The sequence below is a fragment of the Brachycentrus maculatus genome, unplaced genomic scaffold (assembly GCF_059751285.1).
Source record: "Brachycentrus maculatus isolate JH-2025_06_01 unplaced genomic scaffold, ASM5975128v1 h1tg000166l, whole genome shotgun sequence".
In the NCBI taxonomy this organism is placed as follows: Eukaryota; Metazoa; Arthropoda; class Insecta; order Trichoptera; family Brachycentridae; genus Brachycentrus; species Brachycentrus maculatus.
Genome location: NW_028280919.1, coordinates 261190 through 278024, shown reverse-complemented (window position 1 = coordinate 278024; position 16835 = coordinate 261190). Strand labels below are relative to the sequence as shown.

Below are 16835 nucleotides of genomic sequence, written 5' to 3'. Positions count from 1 at the left end.
ATATTTTTGTAGTTGAATTAGTACAATTTCTGACGTTATAATTTAGTAGGAAAAGTGAGTTTTTGCGTCCGTTTCTTCACTATCGCTTGAGCTGAAACTGTCGGAGAAAAAAACTTGAATGTGCGGTACCATATTAATTTTTTTAAAGCGTATTCTTTAGCTTTCGACACGACCGGTGCTTTTAATTTGATTAAAGCGTTCCAAATGAAATTATTGTTGTTTGAAGGCAAACTTAAAAATAATAATTCAAAACATTTACCAATGTGGAAAGAATGGCAAAATAATAATTTTTCAAAATATTCTGACGAGATAAGAAAACCTAACTACCTAACTTAATTGTCGTTTTAAAGAACTGGTAAATTATGAGAAAACATTTGAGACGTTTAGTTTTCCATTTAGTGCCGACGTTTCCACTGTTTCAGAAACCCTACGAATGGAATTAATAAACCTACAATCGAATAGTAAACTAAAAAAATATATACCCCACGATTCCTAAAGTATATAAGATGTTTTGCTGAAAAAAATATTATTGCCTTTGGATCTACATACATACGTTTGTGAAGCATTTTTTTCAAAAATGAAATATGATAAAAATTAAAATAGGGCGTCGATAACAGACGTAAATCTGGAAAACCAGTTAAGGTAACCAGTTTTTTAATTAGGTAAGTGAAAAGAATCCCAAATCTCGCACTGATAATTGGTTTTATTTGTAACAAAGTTTGTAATATTGTTTGATTTATATGTCTTAATTAATAATTTTTATTGTTAACATACTTTTTTATTGTTGAAACAATTTTATGTTAATTACCTACAACACAAATACATGTTGTTGGTTCAATGCGTGTTTCCTTTTTACATCTGGTTGTCGTTTTGTTTTTTTTTTTATTCAAACGATAATTGTATAATGCTTGTATGTGTTGGCCCTTGGGGAAATTTTAGGCCGTCAATACGGCCCGGGGTGCAACTTGGGTTGGCCAGGCCGGCTTTAGACTAATAAGCTTATAATATATTATCAATTTACATATTATTACACTTCGAAACATACGTAAGACTAATCTTGACGTATGTAGTGGAGACAAGAGCCGACACAATCAGAACAAAAAACCTACTTAGAATATCGGAATCGAAAGTCTTGAGGGTTTTTTTTAGATGGGAATTGCGTTTGTTACTCACCTTACTTATTTTGTACATGTTTTATAGATCATAAAGTGGCTTTTAATTTCTCCAAACGAAATGAAAGAAAGATAAAAAAGAGAAGGAAGATAAAGATATACAGAAAAGATAAAAAGAAGACATAAAAATAATGATGATATTAAGCCTCAGGGCTATCATAGAGAGGACGATTCCATACGAAGATATTAGGTAGACCTGTGAGACCGAAAATGTATGATAGAGAAAAGAATTAATAATATTTTGGATATATATATATATATATATATATATATATATATATATATATATATATATATATATATATATATATATATATATATATATATATATATATATATATATATATAAATATATATATATATATATATATATATATATATATATATATATATATATATATATATATATTTGTATATTTATATACAGGGTGTCCCATAATCCTACGTTTTCCTTTTAAGGGGTGTTTGGCCAGCTTATTACTCACCTAAAAATGAAAATATGACCTCAATAAAAGTGTCTTAGTTTTCCAGATTTTTCCACTTTAATGAATTTCCCGTACATCTTAGATCAGTTTTTTGTGTGCCACTTTTTCAATTTTACATATTTTAATATTGAAATATTTGTTTCATAATGCTGAATACATTTATCACAGTCCAAAATATTACAATTATTTGCTCGCCTTGGCGGGAAAAAAATATAATTGCCCGGTCAATGATTTTAAAATAAATCTTTAGGTGACTTTGACTCTCCACCCTGTAAAAAAATTATATGACAAAAAAAGACATTGCTTTTTTAATTCATAAAGCGGATTTTTTTTGGAAATTCAAAAAAGTGGAAAAATATGGAAAACTAAGGCACTTTTACTGAAGTCATATTTTCAATTTTAGGTGAGTAATAAACTGGCCTAACACCCCTTAAAAGGGATACGTAGGATTATAAGACACCCCGTATTATATATATATATATATATATATATATATATATATATATATATATATATATATATATATATATATATATATATATATATTTATATATATATATATATATATATATATATATATATATATATATATATATATATATATATATATATATATATATATAAATATATATATATATATATATATATATATATATATATATATATATATATATATATATATATATATATATATATATATATATATATATATATATATTTATATATACATACAATTATAACCATTTAACTCACCCGCGATTTTGGGACGAAGTTTTTTTCCCATTTTAAAAGCCAATAAATCATTTTAAATGTTTTGAAAGTAAAGCATTGCTACCACAGAGGATTGAGGAGAATAGGCGGTGATATGAGCGGTGTACATAAGCACGTGTACTAAAAAAATCTGTCCATCTTAAATCTGAGATACATTTGGAATTTGGAATTTGAACTTCCGATTGTTTTATGTTTAAAAGATATAACGAATCGCAAATTGACAGAAAATTAGTTTTATGTTTGGTATTTCAGAAATGGGACGCTTTACGCTGGAACAAAACTGGAACATATTGAAAACTTATGATACTTTTAAAGTGGTTGTCTTCAGCCAAAATTGTAAGAAATTTTCGAAAAAAATTGGCTAAAACGAAGCGCCTTTATTGTAGTTGATAGACCGATTTGTGATGTTACATGGCCCATCTTTTGTAAAGATGGTTGGAAGCCAAGAGAAGAAAATACAAGAAAAATTGACAAAGATATTGAGTGCATCGAAAGACGTGTTACAATTTTGTGACACGTGTTTAGATTATTGAAAGTTGTCCTTCCCGCGTTCCCAGACCCGATACAAAAACATCTAGGCTTCCTGACATACCCTCTTTTGCAAAACATTTGTTTTATGAACCAAGTTGCGAAAATTATAGAGAATGTGAAACAAAATTGTATCTTCATTTTACTGTGAATTAACATTAAATAGATTTTAATGTCCTGTCACTGTCTTTCCAAAAAAGAAATTTTGGGTTTTGTATGCGTTAGTGCGTTAAATAAAATAAAAACATGTTTATTAAAAAATATATGATTTTTGACATCTCATCAAAGATGAAGAAGAATATGGAAGTCTGGGCATTTACGGAGCTGACGACCGTCATAGGCTGGTTTAAGTGATCACTTTACACACGTGTAACATTCACCAATTCTACCCATTATTGACAACCACATTACTCAAATTCTTGGAAGTTCTATATATATGAACCAATTTAGAAACCTGAAGAAATTGTTCTTGAATCACTAGAACTTCACTAGAGACATCTATTGGTGAGATGTAAAGAAGCTTTTTACTAAGCAGAAACTCTTATATTAGTGTGTGAGATCCGAATCCTGGATTATAATCGCACACATGAGAAACGCCAGAAAATACCATTTTCATTTTTATCCCGTAAATGCCCAGACTTTCTTATTCTTCTTTCCATATTCTTCTTCATCTTTGATGAGATGTCAAAAATTAAATGAAAATAACTCCTGTAATTGGAGATAATCCAGATTTTGTGAGCAAGTATTTGGACACACTCAAAATGTTGTAAAAAATATATTTATTTCAATTTATAAAAAAGGAATACATACTGAAAGAGTTTTTGTTTCCTTCGGTAAAATTTATTTGTAATACTTTTTTGAGGTTGACAATTATGTACATATTTTCAAAGAAATAAATTATTCGATTCTTTTTTTAATGATGAAGACATTTGATACTTGTATTACTTAGATCATTTATCATTTGAGTGTATTTACATAAATGTATACATTTGTAGGCTTATTTAATGAATTAAATAGTATTTTTTTTAAATGTAAACAGTGTTTTTTTGTACTCTCAGTTTGTAGATCTTAATTAAATATACAAAATGTTTCTCTGTACACTCAGTTGGCGAGATAGACCCACATAGCTCTGTTCAAACGACCTCGTTTAATTAGATTTCAAAACATTGACTAACCTTTGATATGCAAGCCACGTATCAAAATGGCAAAGAGGAAAAACAGATGTCTGGAGGTAAGAGTTACCCTTTTAAAAAATATTATTGTTTTTTCCTGTACTAATATTATTTCTTTCTAGTAATGTACACTCTTTATATGTCGTGGGTATACTGGCAATAAAAGTTAACTCTAAAATCCCTGTTATTTAAAGCTTTCGGCCTGAAGAAAATACCCGCTATTAAACTTGAATTTTCTTGAATTTTAATGACATTTAAAACCACCTAGTGTATTATTCTACTGTAAAGAACGTTGAAAACTTTTTAATGCACTTACATCATTAAGTCAAAATTGCATATTTTCAAAAAACGTTTTTTGCCAGTACACCGTCGATATGTGGTTGTGGTTTTTAGATTCTTATATTCCCTTCACTAATTGAGTTCAGAGATTTTATTTTTAAGAAATACGTTAAAAATAATAATATTTATATATTATTTTTTGACATTTCATCAAAGATGAAGAAGAATATGGAAGTCTGGGCATTTACGGGGCTTACGACCGTCATAGGCTGGTTTAAGTGATCACTTCACATCTCACCAATAGATGTCTCTAGTGAAGTTCTAGTGATTCAAGAACAAAGTTTCTAAATTGGTTCATATATATAGAACTTCCAAGAATTTGAGTAGTGTGGTTGTCAATAATGGGTAGAATTGGTGAATGTTACACGTGTGTAAAGTGATCACTTAAACCAGCCTATGACGGTCGTAAGCCCCGTAAATGCCCAGACTTCCATATTCTTCTTCATCTTTGATGAAATGTCAAAAAATAATATGAAAATAACTCCTGTAATTGGAGATAATCCAGATTTTGTGAACAAGTATTTGGACACACTCAAAATGTTGTAAATAATATTTATCTTCACAAAATATGTAATTAATTACACACCCCAAAAATAGCGTGAAATTGCTTATATATTTTTAATTATATTATTTGGTGGATGTTTAAAAAGCAATCGGCTCATTTAATTATGGGGGTTGGTTCATATTATTAATTTTTAGTTCCAAATGTAAAGTATTTAAAATAGAGTTTTGGGGTACATTTGATGGTTTTACCGTGTTTATTGGTATTTAGGATTTATTTTCTATATATGTGTATAAATATACATACAAATATGTATATATATATATATATATATATATATGTATATATAAAAAAATATATATATATATATATATATATATATATATATATATATATATATATATATATATATATATATATATATATATATATATATATATATATGTAGGTATATATACAGTAGCGAGCAGTCAAATCTTTCCAATCCGAAATTATCCGTTTTTATACATAAAATTTTTTTGTTGTTGTGATTTCTTGATAGATTTTTTGTCAAAATTATAAAACAGCACTTTCTAAAGATGATATACCAAAAAAATGCCAATTTAGTGACCAATTTTTTTTTCTTCATAATTTTGTAGTTAATTTGTAGATTTTCGATTTCTTATGCTCATATGATTTTAAAAAATAACATATTTATTTAAAATAAAATTGCATAGGTTACACTTACAATTACCAAAACCCAACAAAATCAGTGTCGCGTCGTTGTTCCTTCTTGTTTATTACTGCTTCAATACGTTTTGGCATGGATTTAACCATTTTTTGGGAAAAATTTTCAAACCACACTTTTCCGATGATGTTTTTAATATTTTCCTTTGACGAAGGCTTCATTTTATTTATTTCGATTGCCATTTTATGCCACAAGTTCTCGATAAGCTTCAGGTCATGACTATTTCCGGGAAAATCCAGTGTTGAAATTCCATGAATTTTCATATATTCTTTGACCAAAAAAATATTTTAAAGGTGTTATATTTTTTTAAATATATTTTAAAACATTATAAATCACAGTATTAGAAAAATATATTTGGAGTTTTTACTTAGTGTTAGGTAGAGAGTCATCTTGGAAAATAAACTCAGAAATATAGGAATAGTGCATTTCAATTGGCTGGAATAAATATTCTTCCAATTTTTTTTTGTAACTTCTGCTTCAAACGATTTTGGTCGATCCAAGGACCAACATGCACTAGGGATTGCAGAACAAACATGCACTAAGAGCCGAGGTCTGTAATGCACTAATGCCCTAGTTAAAAGGAGTTTAAAATGTAAGGTAAATGCATGTTGGTCCTAGGGTCGACCAAAATCGTATGTGATAAACATTTTGTGTAGTGTGTGATAGTGCTATGGTGGTGACGGGTAATATTGTTTGCATGCTGTTGTAGTGATTGTCCTGATGAAGAGACGGGATGTTTCTATTTATATAGATAAAGTAAACAAATGGTTTTAATATCTTTATTCAGATACTAAGTCAACTCTACACAAGATAAAGGTCAACATAACATTCAGGTCTATTTTGATCCAAACCATTGTTGGAAATGTATTGGCATTTTTTGGAGCACTGGCAGCTAAAAGTGTATTTTTATGGTAAATATTTTTATAACCTGTATATTCGATAATATGTAACGAAATTTTGCTTTTAGAAATAATAATAATAATACTAAAACCCTTATCCGCACCCAATGGTGCATAGGGCACTGCGTCATATAAACGCGGTGTTATCTTGATCGTTTACACATGAAGGAAAGGTGATCAGCCCTCCGCTTCAGGTACCAGTGAATAAATATTACAGTGAAAAAATCACTCATATTTTATTTTTACCCCCCCCTGGGAATCGAACCCGGATCCTCCAGAACGGTAGCCGAGCGTGCTGACCATTACACTACGGAGGCGGACGAAATTTTTAGAAATAATAATATATGAATTTTATACTGTAGGAAAGTTACTCAAGAAAAACTTTACTCTTCCATAAAAAAAAATATATTATTCTTACAAAACATATAAATCTCCATTTTTACACAACAAATAAAACATTTAGAAGGTAATGAATTTAAATAAGCTAATTTAAATTGTAAATATTTTGTTTTTCATTTTTTAATGTAGGTACAATATTTGCGTGTTGTTACAAAACAATACAATCTTTTGAAAAGTCTGTTAGAATATTTTTTTGTTACTTAACCTCTCAATTGATAATTTTCTTCAAAATTATATCATTTTAGTAAAACAATGCGCCTGATAAAAGTAAAACTTCTAATATAAAATAAATAAATAAATATTCGACAGCCCGCAACATTATATTCTCGAAACCCAGTTACATTTAAACGCAATGGAATTTTTAGCTTAAAACACCGTTTTTGTATTGAAAAAAGTTTTAAACCCAAATAAATATATGGGTTTGAAAAGAAAAGAATTATTGAAAAGTAAGGAGTTAAAATTTTTTTTTTAAAAAAATTCAATATCTATTCTAAAAAAAATCATTTACCAATTTTTTTAAATGTGTGTGGAGTCACGTGTAGATCCTCGCGTAGCCGGTCGCTTACTGAATTGCATGTTTAATGAAAAAAATATATTTTACAGGTATCTATCGAGGAATTGGGATATCACTGATGATATTTTCCAGAAGCAATGGGATAAATTGATTGATGCAATAGGTAAATTTCTAACTACAATAAGACATTCCCGTCAAAAAAATGCCTACATAAAAAAATCCCATACACGCAAGAACAAACACCTGGAACTAATCATTTAGCATTTCATGTTGTTTATTGATTAGAAATTATTTTTTTAGAATAACGTGACGATTGAAATATAAAAAGAAAACACTTTTTAATATAAGACCACTTTTGAGTCTATTTATATAAACACGACTTGTTTTAAGAACATTTGTATTTTTCGAAACTAGTCGTGTTTACATCGATAAACTCACAAATGGTCTAAAACAAGCGTTTTAGTTTGATGTATATTTTAACTGAAATTAAATTTAACAAACCAGAAAAATATTTATAAAAAAAAACAATAGAATCAATTAAAATACCTTTAATTTAGACCTCATGATGTCAATAATTCCATATCGAAGATTACTATTTAACTACGTAGAGTTTAACATTATTTCTGGACATTCATTTTTTTTTATTTGGGTTAACAACAGCAACATATGTAAAACAAAACATTTAAATATATACATTAAGCAAGCCAATTATTAGTTCATTAGTTTAACAACAGAAACATAAAGATTAGTAAAAAATATTTAGGGTAGATCTGGCAAATAAACACGTATTTATGAGAGAAAATGTGTGTGTGCGTGTGAATCATTAAAATCACAAATCTACTTTGGAATTTTTAATCCAGGTATTGCTAGAAGTTTGATAAATTTATCTGCACTACGAAGATAATACGATAACAGTCTCTTATCATTCATCGTTCACTTTGTGTAATACAACTTTAAACAAACTTTTGTTTTGTTGAAAAGTTGTATTACATAAAGTGAAGGATGAAAGTTCAGGAGAGTGTTATATTACCATACCGCAAAGTTAACAATGCTTTTAATATACAAAATATATTAACATGTTAATTTCCGTACGTAATCCTAGCCTAGCAATTAAAAAATATTCAGATGTTGTGATTTACATTTGTTCAATATGCCTTTCTACTTCAATTAGTGTATAAAAACGTTGTTTTTTTTAAAGTTATGCAAAACTGTATGGTATTGAAGGAGATCTTTGATTTCTCTTTTTGTTTTACTTTAAAACATCTTTCATTTCCCAATCTCGATGAAAAATAATACAAAAAGTCAATAATTTTTCTAGTTAATACATTAATAACTTGTTCATCTCAATTTCAAATACGTTTTTTTAACATTCTGAGTGTGTCCAGATTTGTGTTCACATACTATGGATTTTGATCTACTTATCAAAAATTTAAAATAAGATTTTAATGATATTTCAGCATAAATGAAGAAGAATACAAGAGTTAATGTTTCTGAAAAATATTGATGGTTTCTACCAATAAAAAAAAACTTGCTTATTACAGAATTAGTATTGCGACCGAAATATTTTTGATTGAAGCATAAATAAAACTTCCAAAATTTAAGTAGTGTATTTGTCAATCATAGGTAGAATGGTGAATATAACAATCATGGGTAGATCACTTAAACCAACCTATGACAGATCGTAAGCCCTTTCATGACTTCAATCTTCTTCTTCTTTTTTGAGATTTCTATAAAATAATATTGATATAAATATCTCCTATGTGCAGAAAAACTACCCTCTCCCCTATACTTCTGTTTTAATAATATTTGTATATATATATATATATATATATATATATATATATATATATATATATATATATATATATATATATATATATATATATATATATACATGCATATGTATAATAAATACTGATTGCAGGAGACAGTCCTCAAACTCTATTCGTTATCACGACAAACGTAATTGCAATTACAACATTCTGGGTCGTGGCTAGTCCGTTTGTGTTCGCCGATATGACCAACAAACCAGCTTTCTTAAGAAGGTACAAAACACAGCCCGGTCACAATGAGCCACCGAACAACTTGAAATTAATTAAGGTAATATATTACAGCAATGAGTAATATTATACACAACAAAAGTATTATTTGTGGAATACAATTTCTTAACAACAAAGTTAATAAATTATCTGGAAAAAATATAAGCTAAAATAATAAATTGTTTTCTATCGTTTGTCTCATGTGTGTGATTATAATCCAGGATTTGGACCTCACATACAAATGAAAAAGTTTCTGCTCAATAAATAGCTTCTTACATCTCACCAATAGATGTCTCTAGTGAAATTCTAGTGATTATGTTTCATAATTGAATCATAAACATATATAGAACTTCCAAGAAGTTAATTAGTGTATTTGTTAATCATGGGTACAATTGGTGAATGTAACACGGTCGTAAGCCCCGTAAATGACCAGACTTCTATATTCTTCTTCATATAGATGGCTTCATAATACGGCTGATTTTTTGACATCAACATAGGTTGAGATGTCAAAAAATCAGCCGAATGGCCACCTACAGCTATTTCAGAAGACATCTTGGCACAAATGGGGTTTTATTTCATGAAGAACGCGAGCTTTGTTGGGCTTCGGGCCATCATCTGTGGTTTGTCTGCATAGACCAGATAATTCAAATAGCCCCACAGAAAACAGTGGCATGATCTCGGTGGACAGTTGATATCGCTACCACGCGAGTTACCTCCAACTTCTCATCCAATAAATTCAACATTTCTTATACAGGTTTTTAACTTCAAATTATACGTATTACAGATTGAATTTGAGACCCCCTACAAATCAAAATAGCCGTGTATAAAAAAAATTAGACATTTTACAATGTTAATAGGACGTTATTTTGTATTTTATAAAAATAAAATAAAAATGTGTTTAAAGTTATATTGAAACTCTTGTCTGAAAACTTCTATACACATCGTGGGCACAGACTATGACAGAATCGTCCAATTTGATTTATAGGGCATCTAATTTGGTTTGTAAAACGTCAAATTTGATGTGAAAAACCTGTATAATATGGAAAGTGCACCGACCTGTTGGAACCACATGTCTGTGAGATCCAAACCGTACATCCATGGCCACAAAAGTTAGATATCATCGTCCGATATCAGTTGCAATTGGCAGTAAGCGCGGCTCTTTGCTCTTTTTTGAAGAAATATGGGCTGTTAATACCGCATTATACTAAATGAACGATGAATGAAAAGAAGATCTCTACAGTACCACAAAATTAACGGGGCTTTTAATTTAAAATGAAGATATTAACAATTATCATTTTGTAAGGAGTTACATTGAAAGCTGTCCCACCGCATGCCCAGATCTGATACAGAAGTATCTAGGCTTCCTGACAGATTTGCTCTTGCAAAGCAATTTTTAACTAAGTTGCGAAATTTATTAAAAATGTGAAACAATATAAAATTGTATCCCGATTTAACTGTGAATTTACATTTAAAAGCTTTCAATATACCTGTCACTGCCAATCAAAATAAATATTGAACGTAAGGAGTTACAGTGTGAATGGTTAAATATTTACAATATATAGTCTTAATGGTTTTCATTTTCATTTTAGACTATAAAAGCGATACTTATAAATCAAGTGGTATCCATTGCCTTTACATATGTTTTGATAAAATTAAGAACCAATTTCAATGATATGCGGACCCTGCCTCCATTTCACACTGCAATACTCCACTTGATCATAATAATCAACATTCACGAGTCGATGTTTTATTACATACACAGGTAAAGCATGCATTTTTTTATTTGATGTATTGTGTTTTAAAGACCACCTTATACCTAGAGCTAGATGCTGGGATTTTCTGAGATCCATTAATACGAGTATAAAAAAACGATAGTCATGTCAAGTTGAGACACCTATAATATTGACATCATCCTTAGATGTAAATGATCTAGTGTCTGATATTATTTTATTAATATTTTTAATACGACAATGATTAAAATCTTAAATATGATGTCTCCAGTTATAATTGGCTACATCGTAGAATAATATGAATGTGCTCCAAAGAGCATGAATAAGAAGACAGTTCGTGCACTACACGGAATTTTACCGTCCGGCACTTCACGATGATTGGATTGGATTGGCTTGTGCTTTTGTGCATCTTTCTTCGGATCGGTGATTTTGATCGGTGCGTGAACACGTTGCGCGTAAATTCGATCACGCTAAACTGTCGTAGTCGCTTTCATTTTTCAAAACCGGACTGCCGGACGGTAAAATTCCGGGTAGTGATAGATATCAAATTCCGGAAGGTGTCTTATCTAGGGCGTGTGCTTAAAGGACAGAAGTACGAGCTACTCGTATTACTCCCAAAATACAAGAAAGTTAACGAGGCGTGGGCAAGAGACACATCTCCTGGCTTCGGAATATGCGATTATTTATTTTAGATGGGAGTTGCATTTATTATTTACCTTGCTCAATATGTACAAGGTTTATTAGACCAATTAGTGGATTTTTGATTATTGTAGCTAAAAATATGTTTTATTTTAATCTGCGTTGGGAATAGGGAGGATAATTTAGTGTGGGCCAATCAGGAACTTTTCAGCATTCGCTCATTAATGAGAGAAAACCAAGTAAAACTCCTTAGGAGAAACTGGACCCTTGACTGTCGTCAACAGGCCTTCTGTTCCACTGGAAGAGGGTTCGGTATTTTGTGTCCTACCTTGGTATATGGTACCAATGTCCTTTACTATTTTTATCTTAAATATATGATACAACCTCTCGCGAGAGTTCCTTATGAACTAATACGGATCCCATATCGGATAAGTCCTCACTCAAGTTCAATACACGAGTAATTAATTGATTCGGCAGTCACTTTGTAGTAAAATCTATCCTATTTTTATTTAAGTTCACCTTCTTGAAATCTAGTGACACATGTTTCGATGCATTATTTTCAAACACCGTATGTAAAGCTAGAGTTGGGTCGGACTCTTTAGAGTTAAATTTTAATTTAGACTTGGCTTCACATGCGGTGTTTGAAAATGATGCGGAATGCATCAAAATTCGTACGTGGCACATTAGATTTTTAGAAATAGTGGTATTTACTAAGTAAAATTTAAATTAAAATTCAATATACGAGATTGGCTGGGGATAATATATAATTGGGGCGCTGTTAAGAGCTGCCCAAGACAGGAACACATTCTCACGTGACGTCAAGAAGGGAGGGAGAAGAAGAAGAAGTTATAATGAATTATTACCATTTCAGGTTTTTACACCATAGTAGTGTCTACAAGTACATTCACAAGCAGCATCACGAGTGGACCGCTCCGATAGCAATCGTCGCGATGTACTCACACCCTGTGGAGCATGTTCTCGCCAATATGATCCCCATCTCGACCGGGATGACGCTCCTAGACTCTCACCCCTTGGTGTCGTGGATTTGGATTGTGATCGGGACATCTGTGGCGGTCTTGGATCACTCCGGGTACCACCTTCCGTTCGGACCGAGCCCTGAATATCACGATTTCCATCATATGAAGTAAGTTATCATAAAATAATTATTTAGTATTCTAACCCTTATCCGCACCCAATGATGCATAGGGCACTGCATCGTATTGACGCATTGTTATCTTGATCGTTAATTATATGAAGGCAAGGTGATCAAGGTGCTTGGCTACAATAGTTTAGAGACTAGAAGGAATGTGTATTTGATTACGCATTTTTATCGATTGTTGCGCGGTATGATCGATAATCCTGAAATTATCCAGAGCATTGGTCTGTATGTTCCCGATAGTTACCTAAGACAGCGTCGGCATAGATTGTTTCACATTCCTATACATAGGACCAACCTGCCCATGGTTATGCCTGTAGGAAGAGCTACCGCTATTTTGAACAATATCACATTGGATATTGATCTGTTCCATGTGTCCGAAGGAGTTTTCCGAAGCGGGATTCTTCTACACCTTTAATCTTATTGCTTACTTTTATTATAATATATACGCCTTGAATATTGTTTGTAATGTATTTATTATTTTTTTATTAAATAAATTCAATTGAATTTAATTGAATTGAATTAAATTGAATTGAATAGAATCACTCCTGTGCTTCAGGGACCAGTCTAGAGGAATAGAACCCGGAACCTCCAGGACGGTAGCTAAACACGCTGACCATTACACGCTGGTGAGAACACCAGTATGACCAGTAGGTCAGCGTGTTTAGGCTGTCTTAGACCGTCATAGGCTGGTTTAAGTAATCACTTTACACATGTGTAACATTCACCAATTCTACCCATGATTGACAACCACACTACTCAAATTCTTGGAAGTTCTATATATAATATATAAATGATCCAATTTCGAAACGTTGTTCTTGAATCACTAGTAATAACTTATAAAAGAGTTTCTGCTCAATAAACAGCTTCTTTTCATCTCGCCAATAGATGTCTCTAGCGAAATTCCAGTGATTCAAGAACAATGTTTCGAAAAAAGGCTGACATTAAAAAAATGCGAGTGCGGCATCGTTTCGTGATATAACTGAATCTTATAAAAAAAGAGAATAAGATATTATCGCGAGACAGAGCATTTCAAAATAAATACAATTACATAAAAGAATTTCGTAATTTTATCGATAATGCTTACCTCAGACTTGTACTATTTCCTTATAACACCATTAGAACATCTATCATACATCTTTTTGACGCACATACTCGTATATCGTAGTCATACAGGAGAAAGTGACCCAGTGCATTTTTTTACAAAAACGTGATCATTGACTATATGATATATTACTAGCTTAATATTGCCGTGAAAAAAATCCCAAAGGATTTTAAACTTGGAAGTATAATAATATATTGATGTGTAAAAAATGACTAACTGCATTGATGTTTATTTTCTTGCCAAGCAAAAGTGACTTAAATGTCCCTCCTGAACATTTAACGTTTTCATTTCTTGAATATTTTTCGCACATTTACTTCTTTGTGGCACATTTTATAAAATTTATAAAATAAATCAACTTTGTTTTAACCACTTTTTATTGGTACACTTTATCCAACCGGTTTCGACAACAACCTTGTCATCATCAGGGTTTATCTACTAAATTCGAAAACATTTAAATACTCGTAGATAATTACCCTTCCCTTACCAAAAACTTCCACGCATTCCGTACACAATATGAAAATACAATTATTTTTTTTTGAGTATTTAAATGTTTTAGAATTTAGTACATAAACCCTGCTGATGACAAGGTTCTTGTCGAAACCGGTTGGATAAAGTGTACCAATTAAAAGTGGTTAAAACAAAGTTGTTTTATTTTTTGAATTTTACGTTTTGTTAGTTGGTCACTTTTTCCTGTACGCCTACGATATATTCAATAAATACGTATTTGTAATATTTCAGATTCACAGGAGTTTACGGAAATTTGGGCCTTCTGGACAGGCTCCATAAAACGGACGATAATTTCTTCCTTTCTAAAGTCGCTGATAGAAACATTTTCCTCACGGGACTCACTCCTGCAAGGGAGCTCTTTCCGGACAATTAATTAATCTAAATAATTATAAATCCATTATTTTAATATTGCGTGGTAAGGGTAAGGGTCATCTGGGTCACGTATTTTGCGGAGATAAATACCACCTTTAACATTTATGATGGGAAAGACTACCGGAGTGTGGGGAGTTGGCAGAGAGCAAACATCGTGGTGATAAGAGGGATGGAGGAGGAATTGTCCCACAGGGGATCTGACAGGACACAAATAGAAGAAGAAGAAACAGACTTCCTTGTAGTTAATTTTCTTTATATCACATTATTTAATGTTGTTTTATTTGTGATTCATATAATATATAAATATATATATGTATATATATATATATATATATATATATATATATATATATATATATATATATATATATATATATATATATATATATATATATATATATATATATATATAATATATATAATATTCATTCTTCTTCACACCTTCATCCGCACCCGATGGTGCATAGGGCACTGCATTATGTAAACGCAGTGTTATTTTGTTCGTTACCACATGAAGGAAAGGTGATCAGCCCTACCAGTCCAGGGTAATATTAAAAATATAAATAATATTTCAATAATATTTATTTGACCCCGAGCGGTTGCCGATCGTGCTCGTGATCGATATATATATATATATATATATATATATATATATATATATATATATATATATATATATATATATATATATATATATATATATATATATATATATATATATATATATATATATATTGGAATCACATCTTCATGTATCACATATATCCAAACAAAACAACAAAAAACATAATTTATTTATTTTGGTGTCATACAATTGACGCAAATCGATCAGTAAATATTTTAATTTTTTCCCCATTCAATTTGCTTAAATCAACTTTTTTAATATCGTTATTTACGCACGATGATAGAACTGAACTTCGCCTTCCCAGGATTAGGCATCATAAATTCAAGGCAAAAAATGTCTATGTTAAAGATTTTCGATCTGATTCCATTGATTGTGACAGCGGAAACAAAATAAAATAAACGAAAAAGATCAAACTCCATTTATTACTAAATTTAATTTATTATTGTAATTTCTTAATTTTTTTATAACTTACGCCTTTGTTCGTATCTTACACCTCAATAAAGACGTAATAATTGTCATACAAAACATTTGGTTTTATTTATTCTTAGGAGTTCAAAGTCAGCCGGATTGATTATAATTTGTTTACTAAAGTTTGCGTTATACATATTTATTAGTTTTTGGATGATAAATGTTTTGATTTATAAATGTTTTTAACATTTTTTTTCCATATTATAATTTCTTAATGAAGGTATTTAACTAATGATTTATTTATCATATTAAATATTTTTTTATTATATTGCGTAATACTTTTATATTTTCCTGGAAAATTGTGTTTTTTATAAAATAAAACAATTTTTTTAAACTTTTTTTCGGATTTATGTTTTATATTATTTATTTTATAATATCCACTCCTACTTTCCTCCACAACTCACCCTTTACAAATTACCTTTCCCTTCTACCTCTGCGTTTCTTGTTTTTTTCAATTGACAGTTCAAAAAATATACGATGTTGTAATTATGTGATCATTCACACTCCAATTTACTTTTTATTTTCATTTTTAGCACTGTCTGTCCACAATTTTTTTTTAAGTCAAAGTTTTTTTTATTTATTCTAATAGCTTTTAAGAAACATCTGAGTTATTACTATATTTCATTAGAATCCTAACTGTCCACCAAACCTCACTCCTTAATCAATTTGTAATTTAAAAAAAATTA

General features: G+C 30.1%; 1 protein-coding gene across 1 annotated transcript; it reads left to right on the top strand.

Moving 5' to 3' along the window:
• Positions 1–4074: 4074 nt before the first annotated feature.
• Positions 4075–15287, top strand: LOC148308399 (fatty acid hydroxylase domain-containing protein 2-like). The gene is made up of 7 exons (XM_088261780.1): positions 4075–4187; positions 6484–6607; positions 7598–7671; positions 9433–9608; positions 11137–11309; positions 12788–13060; positions 14916–15287. Exons 1-7 carry the CDS (start codon positions 4139–4141, stop codon positions 15055–15057), a joined length of 1011 nt encoding a protein of 336 aa, XP_088117906.1. The 5' UTR covers positions 4075–4138; the 3' UTR covers positions 15058–15287.
• Positions 15288–16835: the final 1548 nt, after the last annotated feature.